General features: G+C 45.0%; 11 protein-coding genes across 11 annotated transcripts; 6 read left to right on the forward strand and 5 right to left on the reverse strand.

The window, feature by feature from the left end:
• Positions 1-414: 414 nt before the first annotated feature.
• On the reverse strand, positions 415-1005 carry TRS23 (LALA0S04e05006g1_1; the record flags this gene model as incomplete). The annotated part of the gene is made up of 1 exon (XM_022772780.1): positions 415-1005. The coding sequence occupies one exon, from the start codon at positions 1003-1005 to the stop codon at positions 415-417; it is 591 nt and encodes a 196-aa protein (XP_022628210.1).
• A 156-nt stretch (positions 1006-1161) lies between these two features.
• RMI1 (LALA0S04e05028g1_1) lies at positions 1162-1836 on the forward strand (the record flags this gene model as incomplete). The annotated part of the gene is made up of 1 exon (XM_022772781.1): positions 1162-1836. One exon carries the CDS (start codon positions 1162-1164, stop codon positions 1834-1836), a length of 675 nt encoding a protein of 224 aa, XP_022628211.1.
• Positions 1837-1954: 118 nt separating this feature from the next.
• Positions 1955-3880, reverse strand: MET12 (LALA0S04e05050g1_1; the record flags this gene model as incomplete). The annotated part of the gene is made up of 1 exon (XM_022772782.1): positions 1955-3880. The coding sequence occupies one exon, from the start codon at positions 3878-3880 to the stop codon at positions 1955-1957; it is 1926 nt and encodes a 641-aa protein (XP_022628212.1).
• Positions 3881-4856: 976 nt separating this feature from the next.
• Positions 4857-5567, forward strand: UBS1 (LALA0S04e05072g1_1; the record flags this gene model as incomplete). The annotated part of the gene is made up of 1 exon (XM_022772783.1): positions 4857-5567. One exon carries the CDS (start codon positions 4857-4859, stop codon positions 5565-5567), a length of 711 nt encoding a protein of 236 aa, XP_022628213.1.
• A 139-nt stretch (positions 5568-5706) lies between these two features.
• Positions 5707-7044, reverse strand: TYR1 (LALA0S04e05094g1_1; the record flags this gene model as incomplete). Its single annotated transcript, XM_022772784.1, has 1 exon — positions 5707-7044. The coding sequence occupies one exon, from the start codon at positions 7042-7044 to the stop codon at positions 5707-5709; it is 1338 nt and encodes a 445-aa protein (XP_022628214.1).
• Positions 7045-7815: 771 nt separating this feature from the next.
• Positions 7816-8433, forward strand: DAL3 (LALA0S04e05116g1_1; the record flags this gene model as incomplete). Its single annotated transcript, XM_022772785.1, has 1 exon — positions 7816-8433. The coding sequence occupies one exon, from the start codon at positions 7816-7818 to the stop codon at positions 8431-8433; it is 618 nt and encodes a 205-aa protein (XP_022628215.1).
• Positions 8434-8755: 322 nt separating this feature from the next.
• Positions 8756-9304, forward strand: LALA0_S04e05138g (LALA0S04e05138g1_1; the record flags this gene model as incomplete). Its single annotated transcript, XM_022772786.1, has 1 exon — positions 8756-9304. The coding sequence occupies one exon, from the start codon at positions 8756-8758 to the stop codon at positions 9302-9304; it is 549 nt and encodes a 182-aa protein (XP_022628216.1).
• Positions 9305-9381: 77 nt separating this feature from the next.
• On the reverse strand, positions 9382-9792 carry POP7 (LALA0S04e05160g1_1; the record flags this gene model as incomplete). Its single annotated transcript, XM_022772787.1, has 1 exon — positions 9382-9792. The coding sequence occupies one exon, from the start codon at positions 9790-9792 to the stop codon at positions 9382-9384; it is 411 nt and encodes a 136-aa protein (XP_022628217.1).
• A 195-nt stretch (positions 9793-9987) lies between these two features.
• On the forward strand, positions 9988-11160 carry PEX32 (LALA0S04e05182g1_1; the record flags this gene model as incomplete). The annotated part of the gene is made up of 1 exon (XM_022772789.1): positions 9988-11160. One exon carries the CDS (start codon positions 9988-9990, stop codon positions 11158-11160), a length of 1173 nt encoding a protein of 390 aa, XP_022628218.1.
• Positions 11161-11649: 489 nt separating this feature from the next.
• On the forward strand, positions 11650-12330 carry DPC25 (LALA0S04e05204g1_1; the record flags this gene model as incomplete). Its single annotated transcript, XM_022772790.1, has 1 exon — positions 11650-12330. One exon carries the CDS (start codon positions 11650-11652, stop codon positions 12328-12330), a length of 681 nt encoding a protein of 226 aa, XP_022628219.1.
• Positions 12331-12531: 201 nt separating this feature from the next.
• SSE2 (LALA0S04e05226g1_1) lies at positions 12532-14619 on the reverse strand (the record flags this gene model as incomplete). Its single annotated transcript, XM_022772791.1, has 1 exon — positions 12532-14619. The coding sequence occupies one exon, from the start codon at positions 14617-14619 to the stop codon at positions 12532-12534; it is 2088 nt and encodes a 695-aa protein (XP_022628220.1).
• Positions 14620-15035: the final 416 nt, after the last annotated feature.

Genomic DNA, 15035 nt, shown 5'->3' on the forward strand with positions numbered 1-15035 from the left:
CTTGCCAATTTATACCTTGCATTGTCAACGTCGAAGTTCCTGACGATTTTCCTGTTCGGTACAGATGTAAACATCGACACATGAAAAGTGCTAGGGAACCTAGGCAACCAGGTTCGTCTATAATCAGGGCATTGGCAGAGCTGAATATGCACCGGAATCTAACATGGAATGCGATAAAAGACCCCTCTCCCTGGGTATTGGGCCGATGTAGTGTTCTCAAGATATGATAACCTGCAAAGAAAATATGTTGAGATAAGCTTTTAACCCGGTCCCGATCGGCCGTGACCGACGCTGAATCTTCCAAGATTCTTTTAGCACACACAGATACACCCACACACACACCGCCCTGTCAAGATAGGTCAGTTCATCGCAAGCCCTGAGTCACCAACTCACACCCACCGCCATTGCTATCTCCTACAGCTGCTTGACCAACGTACCCAAATGTTGATCGAATAGTTCGCATTTGATCGGCATTTCCGGTTCGTAGAACGGGTTCTTCATAACGTAGTCAGCATACAAGCAATACGTCTTGCGCAGCAGGTTTTCTGCGACTGCCACCGCCATTGCGTTGGTCGTTGGCTGCGTGCTTACGGCCACAAACTTGATACCGGTAAGTGTATGATAGACAAACAGAGAGTTCTGGTCCGTAGTAACGTGTTTAAGCCCTCTGCCATTCCAGCTGGCAAACGCATCGTTGAAGTAGTCAGGACCTAAAAAACTACCCAAAGGTGCTCCATTAGCAGTTGTAGCTCCCAAAGTCCCCATATATGGTACCAAAGGCGCACTGTTATTACCCATCGGCTCACTGCCACCTCTAGCACTGCTTTTGCCGTCAAGCTGCAGGGATTTTGGGGTGATCTGGCTCGCAATCGCTACAATTCCTTGCAGCGTACCTGCCAAGATCAAATACTCGTTACTCGACAAACGTGGAGCATTGGGAACAAAATCTCGCTGATATACCAGCCCACCAGACTTGTTGATCACCAGAATGGTCTGGATTGCCATATCAAACGCCTTCCAAATGGACTTTTATGAACTTTCCCTGTATTCATGATGTGTAGCGTATTTCGTCAAGTTCATGTAGAATTGACTAGTTTTATATAGAGGTGAAAAGAGAGATCCTCAAACTATCGTAAGCAAATAGTTTTACGTCCTGAAAACATGTCCAGCCGCATTTTGACGGCCGACATTACCCAGGGACCTTTTTCGATTGCTTCAAATGCTGCACAGAATGAGCGAACACGTCTCATAGACGATGCGTTAGCCAGTGCCGTATGGTCACCCCAGGGCATAGAAGACCAACGACTAATTACGGTCCAGCGACCACTTCTGTTCCAAGTATGCATGGTAGAGAACATTGGACGGTCAAAAGCAAGTCAATTGGACGTTATACGCTCGAGAATGGACCCTCGAACGCAGCGAGTAGATCGTGTTAGTACATCTGCTGACAGACATTTGGTAACCGCAGTGGACGTCGACACAGATGCCCCAGTTGATACGGAATTAACAGGAGCGGACAAGTCGACATTCAAACTTACTTTACAGGACAAAACAGGCGCTATGTACTTTGCAATCAACATGTCACCGTTAAACTTTCTGAAAAACGACGGTAGTTCATGCGTATTGGGCTCGAAATTGGTGGTTTTACCGGGGGCGGTATTCAGTCGTGGTGTGTTTCTGCTGCGGGACAGTAGTGTGACGTTTATGGGCGGAATGATACAGTCTTGGAACCGTGGTCGCGATCAAAAGATGTGTACTTATTTGGAGGCACATTTGGAAGTCAGTAAAGCGGCTGAATCCAGTTCTTCACGGAAACGCAAAGCTCCTGCTACCTGAATGATGGTGAACGGTAGCCTTAATGCATCAGTTGTAAGCTGTACTAAACTACATTGCCCTAAAAACCTATCTAACCTGCTTACATCACTCAGACAGGTCGTACGGCACCTGCTCCGAATCAGGTCAATAGCAGGTCCCACAGCGCGTCACACTGGCTAAAGTCGTGATGGACAATTGACACGAGGTAATAGTCCTTGTGCACTTGTCTCAGGAGCGAATTGGTGGCAGAACCACGGGGGAAAAGCTTGCTCCACTCTAGCCATATACTAAAGGCTTCGTCTCTCCATGCTTTGAAAGATTCCTCTTCGACTATTGTGGTTTGCAAAATCTCTGAATTTGGGAATACACCCCAAGTGACCACGCTGGATCCGTCCGTTTCAAGGCTCGAGTGAAAGGCTTCACCAGAGTCTCCAACATAAAAACTCACAGTTGGCGACAACGGCTCAAGTTTGGGTTTCAATACATTGTTCCATTGTTCCTTATGCACGAACATCTCAACAAATGACTTCTGATAAATATAGCCACCTCGAGGACCCCATCCAAATATTTTGTCCGTGCTAGATGTGGAACTAGTCGCCGGCTGTGATGCTAATGTAAGATATCCGCGTTCATTGAGCTGAATTAACTCTTCTTGGATCAATGCAGTTTCAGGTGAGAGTCCAAGATCTGACCATGGTAATGCCTCTAGAGCTCCCTCCAAATACCTTTTGAACAAGGTTTGTATATCTTTGACGCATTGTGGTTGTCCCCACACTTTATAAGCTTTTTGGTTGCTCACTTTCAATGAGGGGCCGTATCCATCAATTTCACCAAACGCTGGCGAACGAGAATCACCAAACCGACCATTGGTGAACTCATCCCATGTGGCATCTTTACCAAGACTACCCGAACCTTTAGATATTGACAAAACGACTTTCCTAGAGGGTGCTCCGGACGGTTCCCTTCCCTTTACAATATTTCTATCCTCGTCGTCAATAAGAACTCGATTTGAGGTCCTATCAGGATTATGTGAAGATGACTGGCGCCTTCTCTTCTTCATATTTGAGCTGTCACTGGTATCCGAATCTTCCAAAGCTATTTCCTCTATTCCATCGACCAAATCGTCATCTTTTTCTTCTTCGAACATTTTTGCAAGGCATGGCGCATTCGTTACAATCTGTGCAACAGCTTTTTCCAAATTCAGCGTATAGAAATGGAACCCCTTCACTCTTCCCTCAGTCCTTTCATATATAGTTTCCACAATTTCAGACAGAACATCCACACCAATGGCACGGATTTTGTTATCATCAGCGTGGTATTCGGAAGGGAAACGGTTGAGGATAGAAGCGGGAATTGAAGCATGCGATAATTTCGATGCCCTATTGAACAGTTGGTAGGAGTTGATTGGCATTAGACCTGGGAAAAGGGGCAAAGTACTGGAAACCTGCTCACGGAACAATTTCTCAAAACTTAGAAACTTCTCGACATCGTAAAACAGCTGTGTGATGACGAAATCTGCACCGGCGTCCACTTTTTCTTTCAAAAATGGCAAGTCTCTCAACGAACTATGATCCATCACATCGGCTTCACCTTCACAATGGCCTTCAGGATAAGCTGCCACACCAATGCAAAAATCGTCCTTATATTCTTTTTTGATGTACCGGACGAGGTCGACCGCATATTTGAAATCAGATGGAGCAGACCCTTGGTCCCAATCCTCACCCACAGGTGGATCGCCTCTGAGTGCTAAAATATTACGAATATCAGCTTTGTGAGCCTCTTTCAAAGCGTTGTCGATGACCTCTCTACTGGTGTTGGTGCAAGTCAGATGCATACACACCGGTATGTTTAGCTCTCTTTGAGCCAGCGCCGCAAGCTCCAATGTTTTTTTAGCCGTGGTGCCCCCCGCGCCCCATGTAACAGTCAGAAATAGTGGGTTGAGAGCTGTCATTCGACCCATTCGTGCCATCAAGTTTTGTTTCCCTGACTGTGTTTTGGGAGGGAAAAATTCCAAAGAAACAAAAGGCCCTGGTGAACTCTCATATCGCTCCTTGATTGTGGACATCTTAACGACCGAACAGGGCTAAATGGTCGTGGTGTTAAAGCGAAAAGGACGGTCTTGAAGAGTGTATCCATCAGAAGTCTTTAACTATGGTGTCAATGGAATATAAGATGAATCATATGGTACGGACATACACACCTAGCGACAGCGAAATAATGTCAAAAGGCTCACTGCAACACTAGCTCGACAATTACAATGGCGAACATTGTCAGTGAATATGTGGACTATCAGAATTGATCTGATAAAATGTATTGTTTGGTGAATTTTCAGCAAATTCACGATGCCCAATTTTACAAAATATCGTCATCAACTTTAATGTTACTCGCACAGCGGACAATTTACCGTGAAGCTACCGCGAGGCTAATCCAACGAGTTGGAAATTGTATTTCGAGGGTTTGAAAATATTATTCAACTTGTGACAATTGTTCAGATATTGTGGTACAGTGATGGGTCCTGTTCTCTCCTATCAAGACTTTTACGCATTCGAAACGCTATGAATGTATCGAAAACTAATGCAATACACACAATCCATAGCAGGAATCGCTTCGACCTAGCGTCTATGCATAAATGTATGTCGTGCTAATGGCTATACAGTATATTGCTGCGATTTCGATTCTGAAAACAGGTGAAATAGGTTTGACCATTGCATATTATTTTCGATACAAGCCAGTGTGAGAAAGCTAGATATCCTGTAAGAGTCTTTTCTATGATGGTGACGGGCTTTTCCCAACTGGTCAACAAGAAAGGCGCGCTATCACTATTTTCCTATGTGTCGCTGGAATCACATGTCTTGGAAATGAAAAGCATCCCATCCCATCTCATCATGAACAGAAACACAGTAAAACACAGCTACCACTAAAGCAGCCCATAGGCCCTCTTTTTATCACATCAACTGCTGGCTGGTTGACATAATTTCATTTTCCATATCGATAGGTTCCTCTATCTCAGTTTATTTTCCAGTTTTCCCTGTGTTTTTTGCATGATTTCTCCCATTACAAGACGTTTACTGCGCGATTGGAAAAGGCTATGGCACCAAGGAAGCGACCGGTATTTTGTGCGGCCTCAGGACGCAAACGTACGTCTGTGGAACTTTGTACTTAACTGTGAGACAGCAGAGGTCTATGGAGTGTTTTTCTGCGGCGGATCAGATACAGAGCCCGTTTTGGTGATGAGATGCTTTACGCCTAATGCATGTTTTCCAGCAAACCAAAACGTAAGTCTGACGCATTTGGCACCTTTGCTGTTGACACAAGGTCTTGTCGGGTTTATGGAACAGCTCTGTCGCATGGTGGACCACACACCGGGCGCAAATGACGTTCGTTTCACACGTACGTGGAACAGAACGATGATCAAAGACTTCAAAACGCATTTCCCGCAACTGAGCACTAATTTTGAACCTAACTCCCAGGATTTGAGTGCAGTGCAGTTGTGGGCCGATTCCAAAGCCAAACGGGCCGAGATGCATACTCAAACGTTTGGACCTCACCACGGCTACCTGTCGCCCCTCAGCAACACTATCGCATGCGACAATAGCAGCATTCAAGTCAAGGACACCAAAAGGCGAAAAACGGCTCAAACGAGTCCCACAGTAGCTACCCACTCTGAATCCGAAAGCGACAGCGATTCAGATCTGCATAGAAAGAGAAAAGCAGCCAATCCAAGACTTTTCCCGCACGAACCTCAGGAATGATTTTTGCATTACGTACATAGCGCATCTGGCGTATTAAATATTGAACAAATGAACAAATGATGCCAGAACTTAAGCCGAGTAACATTACGTCAATGTTTTACACAATGGATTTAACCATAAGCAAGACTCATACGCTCACTTATGAACTATTTTTCCTGTCAGAATGGCGCAAAATGGTCTTTATCATTTCATTTCCAATTTTGTTAGCCTCTGGTAGCATTGGCTTAAAAAAATCCTGTACCTCTTTGAACTGACGTCTGTACAAATCATAGCTCTCAAACGATACAATTGAGCTCCATGAACGGGCGGCGATCACAAACTCCAAATCGTCGGCGCGGAACGCAGTTTCATTGATCGCTGCTCCAATCGTTGTTTCCAGCAAATCTGGTGTCATGAAAAGGTACTCCGTCACGCCCAGAAAAATTCTAAACAACGGCGTGGAGCATATTATATGGTCATAAGGATTGATTCGAAGCTGGTGCCAGCTGTCTACGATTGCCAACAGCGATAGATGTGAGTTTGGAAGCGTTTCTTCGCCTTCTTGTGGAACATGTTTGCTAAGGGAATATCCCTCTAAAATCGAGTCGTCCAGTAGGAGAAGTCCCGTTTGTTTCCCAAACACAAACGTTTTTGCCGCATAAAGCCTTTCTTTCAACTCCTCCTTTTTGTTTTGTACAAAAAGCGCGTACAATTCAGTAGCGCTCTTCGCATATTGCATGATCTGCTCGTGAGCCGCCGGGTTGGTGATTGCCAATCCAGCATAGACATGCCATTTATTAGAAAAAATTCGCAGTGATATGTTGACTTTGACATTTTCAAATCCACCATACCATCTGTTGACACCAATGGTCCATGGGTACAGCTGTTTTTTGTACCAAGCAACGCCCATGCTTAAAAATGCTGCGTGTGTCACGGCCTGAGTATCCGCCGTAATTCTATCGTGTTCCTCGTATGTGAGATAAACGTGTTTGCTCTTGAGAGACGATACTACCGCCTCTACGAGGGGGAATGACTCTTTGTCATGGCATCTGTGTTTGATTAAAACAAGTGGCTGACCTTCAGGGTCCACTCGTGGTCCGTGTAAGGAATGTACAGAAACGATGTCCACATCGGGAGGTAGATATTTTTCAAATGCTTTAATCTCCGGGCTTTTACAGCTGGTTTGACCGCCAACAATGCTTCCTATTTTCGTGGACGGACTGTATTCTTTTACGATCTTGTCGATGATCTCCGCCTCTACACTGTAGATAATGTAATCACTGACTCTGGAAACCAAATGTCCATTTCTGAGAACCGTGTATTTTTGATGCTTAGAAGTCTCCAGCAACTCTTCGAACCTTTCTTCTCTGTCACAGCAAACTACCTTCCATCCATGATGTGCGAATTTTTCAGCATACAATTGGCCCATGTCGCCCATACCTATAATACCTATTGTCTTTGTTCGTTTCCATTCTTCAATTACACTAGGTTCCGTCATCCTGGATGAGTTCGGGCTTATTCGGGGCGGCGCTTCGACGAATTCGAAGTGTCCTTGGTTGGTAAAGTTGCCGATGATGTGCATTTAGAGATATAAAGTGAAATACAAGTAAAACGACAGTAAAGGACAGAGTGATCTAGAAAGAACTCGAACAGCAGTCGTGAGCCGCACCAGGGCAAGTCAAGGTCTCAGAGCGATGAAATATCCATGAATTGTAAATCTATAATAGTGAGCAAAGTATGGTGTCACCACTAGGTGCTGTGTTTGCTTATGTTCAAATGGCTTCTGGGCACCACTGCGTTTGTTAACTAACAAGCAATTTAGCTGTAAACGATGCTCTTCGAGAGGGCCTGCTTTCATGCTACTTCAGTATCCCATTATTGAGTATACTTGACTGATCAACGAGCTTATCGATGGCAATATTGAGCTTAAAGGATGATCTTCACTTTTTTACGCCTTAGGGCACGTTATCCAGCTTAATGCATTCGAATACACTGCCAAAGACATTTTATTTACAATTGTTCATCTCCATGAACTCAAGCTCGGCTAATTCTATCATTGCTACTTGTTTGTTCGTTCTAGAAGCCTCTCAGCGTAACATACAGTTTGGCATTGGCCAAACGCTGTTCGTAGTCCAGCAGGTTGTAATTTCGGTCAGATCCGAACCGATTATCTAGAAAGCTTATACACAGGGACATCGCACCGATCAAAAAACCTTGGCCCACTCTAACATGCTTTCCAGAAGCCCGTTCTTGACCACCAACTACAAAGATGCTAAGTATCCCAGTACAACCGCTATCGGTTGGCGAATTTGAAAAATATGGCTCTATTGTATCTCCGGAGGAGGAGATCCACAAGCTCGGCTCTCAAGCCACTAAGGGTGCTAACCAGGGCACTGCCATCAAAATTTTAAAAGTGAGTCGGAATCAAAACCTTTTCCCAACAGAATGCGATGTCAGGGCCTCTCATTGGAACCTATTCCGCTGTTTCCCACGCCCTCATCTGAAAAGAAGCTTTTTAGAGTACTCCACCAACGATCTGGTTCAACACGACATCAAGGTACTGGAAAAACACCCTAATAGTTCACAAACGTTCGTACCTATGGGCCGCGATGCCAATGCTCTGGCGTATCTAGTAGTTGTGGCTTTATCAGACGAACAAGACGAACCAGACTTATCCACGTTGCGGGCCTTCACTTGTAAAGGAACTCAGGCCGTAACATATGGTGCGGGTGTTTGGCACGCTCCAATGATCGCTCTTGGGCCACAAGATTACCTAGATTTTTCGGTGGCCATATACGAATTAGGTGATGATTCTGAACCAGAGATGGACCTGGTCGAAAGATTTTATCCAGATGGCGAAATGCTTGTTGCTCTTAACGCAGTGTAAAAAAACAGATTAAGTTCTAGCGGCTGGTGTCACTACACGGCATATATATATGTATGTATATATATCGAGAGGTCGATAGCGTAGATCGATAAGATACAAGCCTAGGTTCATGAGCGCGACAGATACGTTCCACAGGCCGCAAAGTACCCTACAGATTTTGATTGAAAAGCAGAGGTCCAGTTCAAATCGCTCGAATAGACTCTACAAGTACGATTTCTGTTCACTCTACGTTCAGCTTTTGGTAAAGACAGCTAGTTAGTGTAGTGTAGTATTATGTTGAAAAACTACTGTGAAGTAAAATGAGAGCTCATCGCAGGCCAAAATGTTAGCCAAAAGGTCGATAATCCCCAAGATGGTGACCGAAAAGCTCCAAAACTTACATATATCGGTTCCCTCGGCTGCAGACGATGTGAAAGCGGTTTCAAACTCGTCCGGAAGACCAAATCAGGCTCTAACGAAGCCCATATCGCTAAACGCAGAAACAGGTGAGTTGATGGTCAGGAAGTCCACAGGTAAGACTAAGATTCGCAAAGGTCAAAGCTCTGAAGAGTACGAAAACGAGAGAAACCATTTCTTTGATGTAGAAAAAGGACCAGTATGGACCCCGGTTGGCTGGATGATGACGGCGAATGAAGATCTACTGGCGAAGGATCACTCAGATCTTGGGCCTGATCTTACGCTAAAACAAGTAAGACACAAGCTTATGGGGTACTGCCACTTACTTTACTATCGAAAACGGTTCCAAGACTGCGCCCAGGCTTGCGAAAGCTTGATTGCACAATTCGAGACAGTCGAAAGTAGGAAAAGAGTCCAAAAGGAAATAGATGAATTGAAGGGAATGCTGGAGCACTCTAGGGCTAAGCGTGTGTAAATAGGAATACAATGTTAAACAATATGAGGGCAACAACTGCATTGAGCTTTTTTTAAATCGACGGCATCCGTGAAGAACTAGGGGTATATTCGAACCTCAACACCACTAGCGGTCCTTTTTCGCAGTACGGTTTCTAAATCCGCGTCTTCAATATCTTCGGCGCTTTCGCCTTCGTCGCCGGCTTGTTCGGCAAGAATCTCATCCACTAATGGGATGGTTTGAGTTAACACCACTACTTTTTTGCCCTTTTCTTCCTGGAAATGGCATCCCACAGAAAGCGTCTTTTCAACAGCTTTACCCATACCCAATACGGTCACATATTGTGCTCCGTGTCTTTGCAACTGGCTCAGAAACTTGTTCACTCTTTTGACTGCTGAGATGTAAGGCGTTGTGGATTTAACATAGATCGTCGTTTTAATCTGCTTGTGGGACAGTATCTTTACCGAAGGGTGTTTGGCGATAATCCTACCATTCTTGACCGTCGACATCGACTCAGAAGCGATGAGTTTCCGCTGTTTACGAGTCCTTGGTAACTGGCAATGATCGTCTCTACTTATACAAATTTAGGTCATTTAATTGAGTTAAACCTCACTCGAACATCGATTCAACTTAAAAGGGTTGAAATAACAAACTTTGAATTATTTCCAAATACTGTACTTATATGCTAGGCTTCTGATACCTCAATGGCAGAAAACGGTAGAGTTTTCCGCGCAAATTTGGTGCAGAAACAAGGTCAGAAAGCCGGTTTGACATATTCAACGGCTCCGCAGGTGTCATGGGCCCTAAACCAGCTGTACCCATTTTTGATTATATTCGATGGGCTACTGAATAACTTAATGTGGTGTTGTGATGATATTTGGCTACCATTCATCTACTTGGTGCTTTTGACGATGGTGGTAAATTTAGGTGAGGTTCTCGATAGGTACTCCAACATTATCAAGGCATTGGTCGCTTCGTGGCTTGGCCTTATGAGTCTCGTCTTTGTCGTGCTATCGTATTTGTATTACATTTCAAGTGTGGTACATGAACTGAAGCAAGAAGAGCCTCCTACACTGGATGATATCGTGGTAATCATGGAAAATGTGCATTACAAGCTTGAAAGGATGCGTGACGACGTGGGTCGAATTTCTAGAATTCGAAAACGCGAATTGGCATCTTTAGTGTTGATACTGATGCCTCTAAACTGGCTGGTATCTACTTATATGGTGTCCACTCAAAGCTATGTGAAATTTCTTGTGACAGCGGGCCTCATTTTCCATTCGAGTTGGTGTCAGTGCACTCTACGTTTGGTATGGCGTAGCTTGTTTGTTCGGCAAGTCTTCTTTGCCTTATACAAGCAGCAACGTACCACCTTGTCAAAAGACCCAATCTCTGATCATTACACGGTAATAAAAGATGCGCTGGACGTTGCAGTGCCAAGAGAGTTAGATCTATTGGACGATCTTAAACACGCAATGCGTTTGAAGCAATTCGTTTGTGAGGCTATTTCCAATGGATGCGATCAATTGAAAGGGGACCCCAACTACCATTGGGTCAAAGTCCTGGTTGTCGAGTATCGAATTTACGAAAACCAACGCAAATGGCCGCTGGACGGCTGGACTCACAACACGTTGACTTATGAGAGGACGAAGTACAGTACGGGGCAAGGCAGCACTTTATCCAGAAGCCTTTCGCCCTGGGAGTTTCAAGAGTCCCTAAGTCCGGACTGGATCTGGATTGAGGATGGCTGGAAACCACACGAATGGGAATATTGCGATACGGAATGGAACATCAAGGGCCCGGTGGACTCGCTAGACTGTTATACTAGAACCAGAACATGGGTCCGGTCTGCTTTCCAGTCACTTCCGGAGTTGTAATGTCAGTAAAATAACACACCAATAAGCGTCTACAAGAGAAAAAGAATGGGAAACGATGATTCTACGATTGATGTTCAGATTTTCAAGACATCGATTTCCTCGTTTTTGAAGCCAGAAGATGAGTATCTTGATTTGATTACAAAGTCTCTCATTCAAGCCTCCAGCTCTGATTGGCTAAGGATCCAAAAACTTCGGATCTCTTGATGAAGAAGAAGATAAAGAAGGAGATTTGGAAGCGAACCGAATAAGTCAGAAGCAAGGTAAGAATAGCTGAATCACAATTACAGTCCAGGAGGTGTTTACTTCTTGCAGCGTTAATGGATACCTTGGAATACCCATAAAGATATCGTCAATCTCGTGACCAAGCCTTGATGATTCCCAGCTCCGAATGATGATAATTGTGAGATACCTATGGTAAAAGACGAAAGATCCGGCGACTAGAAACTATCATCAAACGTCTAAGATCTCGGACGGCACCCTCCGGTTCCAATGCTTCCGAGAGCTATTTTAAAAAATGTGCCTCAACGGTATTTGCATGGCTGTCATAAACTTGGGATGACTTTTGAAGGTAATAGTATGCAGCACTTGGGTTCAGAAGAGGACAGAATGAAAAATGTGTTTGGGGGCAGAATCAAGGGGGATCCTCCCAGATCCTCCAGTCGTGTCGTCAGAGGTCAGACCCGGAAAATTGCTGGCATTTTGGTGCCCCAAAAGCCTCCGGAACCCGATAATTGCTGTATGTCAGGCTGTGTGAACTGTGTATGGGAAATGTACAACGAAGATCTGCGAGAATGGAAAGATAAACGTAAAGAGGCCTCTCAAAGACTGAAAGGAACAGATGCCACTTGGCCCGCCGATTTTGAGCCTCCACTAAAGTTTTTGGATCTACAAAACGTGCCTACCAAGTTCAAGAGTGCGAAAATCCAAATTGACAAGCAGAGGAATAGAGGCACTGCGTCCTTGTTTCCGCCAAGAGAAGGCAGCCTCCCACAAAGTGTTATAAACGCACGACAAAGGCATCTGAGAGAGAGGCAGAAAGCTGCTACTAGCGAAACAGGTCAACCGGAATCAGACGAAGGCTGGGATGACGTTCCAGTATATATCCGTGTTTTCGCTGAGTTTGAGGGCAAAAGAAAGGAAGCTCGACTGCATGGAGAGCATAGAATTTAGACCCGGTTGATTTATATCGTAAACAGCAAGATGATTAGCAAAATAATCTAATTTGGCCAACCGTCTTCACCATCAACACCATGCTAGCGGATTTACGTAACGGCGATGATCCATAGTTCTTAACAGAGCTTCAAAAAGTTATAATTTTATCATTATTTACCATCGTACATGCACGGGAGATGATCCCAATTCCACTTAAGCTTAATCCAAATCGATATCGCCCTCGGCGTCAGGCTTAGGGGTTTCTTCTTGTTTTTCAGCTTCAGCCTTTCTTTGAGCGGCCAATTTCTCAGCTAGCTCAGCCATTCTTTCAGATTCTTGCTTGGATCTCAAAGCTTGTTTCTTCTCTTCCTCCTTTGCAAGGTATCTACCTCTGATCATGTTACCCAAAGATGCCAATTCCTCGTACTTCGCAATGTATCTAGCCTTGGTAGAGTCGAAGCCGTCTTCGTACAACCAGTCTTCAGCCTTTGCTAGCATGTCTCTCAACTTGGTCTTCTCGTCATCGGACGCGAAAGTAGAGTATTCTTCGTCAAGCTTACCACGCAAAGTGTAGATGTATTCTTCTAGCGCGTTCTTGCGGTCTTCAGTCTCAGCGACAAGTTTATCCTGAGAGAAAAGATCATTCTCCTTTTCAATCAACTCGTTCAATGTCTCTTCTGGTAGTGCAAAAGTGTGAGCAACAATTGTTAGATCGTCTTTCTTGACGGTCTTGGTGACCTTCTTGTACTCAGGCTCGGCATCCTCTGGAGCATCAGCAGCACGAGGAACTTCTTCTTCGACTTCGATGTCTTCCACGGAGTATGCGCTCTCGATGATGTGCAAGCCAGATGGGTCACATCTTAGCTTTAGCTTGACTGGGACAGAGGACTGTCCGCTTGGAATCTTCACGCCAGTGATGTTCCACTTAGCAATGTGAGTTGGGATTCCAGCTGGAAGCTTTTCTGGGTTGGTGTAACTGGCTTCCATGGAGAAGTCACCAGTACGGTGCAGAGTAATCAACTTAGTAGAAGGGAACTGGGATCCAGCGGTGAAAACCTCTAGATGGTCTTCATCCTCTTCTTGTTTGTCCCACGAGTAAGAGACAGAGTACTGGTGAACATCCTCAAACTTGAAAGGACGCACTCTCATCGTTGGGGAGTGGATGGCACAGATGAAGGCAGCACCCTTGGCAATAGCCTCGTCTTGGTTCAAAGTGGTGGACAATGGCTTGCCAAAAGCTTCGGAGATGGCGTTCTTCAAACATGGGATACGGGTAGTACCACCAATGATTTCGACGAAGTCGACATCTTCAGGCTTCAAGTTAGCCTCCGCCAAAGCTCTGGTGACTGGGTCAGTAACACGTTCCAATAGAGGTGCAACCAAGCTTTCCAATTCTTCACGACTCATTTGCGAGGAAACATCCACGTCGTTCATGACGGATTCCACAGAGAATGGAGCCGTACTGTTAGCAGACAACACTTTCTTCAATCTCTCGGCGCCAGTGATGACTCTGTTGTAAGCCTTGGCGTTTTCTCTGATATCGATCTTGTATTTGGTCTTGAACTCGTCGGCGAAGTGCTCGGTGATGGCACGGTCAAAGTCTCTACCACCAAAGTGCTTGTCGTAAGCGGTACCGAGGATTTTAAGCTCGCCTCTCTTGAAAGCACCGATGCTACAGGTGTAGGTGGAGTGCCCAATGTCGACGAAAGCCACGATTCTTGGCTTTTGTTCGCCTTCAGGCATTTCGCTCTTGAAAACACCGTAGGTGACGGCAGCTGCTGTCACATCGTTCACGACTCTAACAGGGTTGAGACCTGCGATTCTAGCAGCGTCTGCAACCGCATAGCGTTGCTCCTCAGAGTACCAAGCTGGAACAGCGATAGCCACATCCGTGATTTTGCCTTTAGTTTCTTCCACCACGGTGCTTTTGACTTTGTTGATGAACATGGCCACAAGCTGGGTAGCGGAGAACACCACTTGTTCGCCGCCAAGTCTGACCTGGGCGCCAATCTTCCCGTCGTCAAGTTTGACCAACTTGGACTGGAAGTATTTGCTTTCGGTTTCAAAGTCAACGTCGTCGTAGTTCAACCCGACAATACGCTTCAAACTCTCCACGGTGTTCTTAATGTTCGACGTTTGCTTGTTCTTGGCACCTTCTCCCAAAAATCTGTTTTTTTGTCCAAATCCAACCATCGATGGGGTCGAACGATTTGACACTTCATTCACCACAATATCGATACCTCTGTTTCTGGCCACCGCCAGAACACTGTTGTGGTTACCTAGATCTAAACCAAATGGTGTACTCATCTCAAAATGTCTAACGTCTGTGTTGTTTGACTAGTTTTCCAAGAAAGTGGTTTGTTCAGATGTAAGATGATGATTTGAAGATCTAAAATTTTTTGCTCATTATATATAAAGGTCCACGATGGTGAACTTGGACTATAAAGAGTGAATAATTCTAGAAAATTCCAGAACAGACGACAGAACCAGAAGACAGATTTTGAAGAGAAGGAGAGGAAGTGGAAGGGAAAAGCGGGAAAAAGTTGAGGTGGCAGGTTGGTCCAGTGTTTAATTGTAGAGCTTGTAAAGGCAGTTCAAAATGCGAATCTTTTCCGGGTTCAACGGTCAAATTGAGATGAAAAACGGGTTCCTGGACAAATGCCGTGATGGAGATGCGGAGGTATGCGAGACAAGCGTCTTGTGCTTGGTTTGGGAGGGGAGAG

The sequence above is a fragment of the Lachancea lanzarotensis genome, scaffold LALA0S04 (genome assembly GCF_000938715.1).
Source record: "Lachancea lanzarotensis genome assembly LALA0, scaffold LALA0S04, whole genome shotgun sequence".
Classification (NCBI taxonomy): domain Eukaryota; kingdom Fungi; phylum Ascomycota; class Saccharomycetes; order Saccharomycetales; family Saccharomycetaceae; genus Lachancea; species Lachancea lanzarotensis.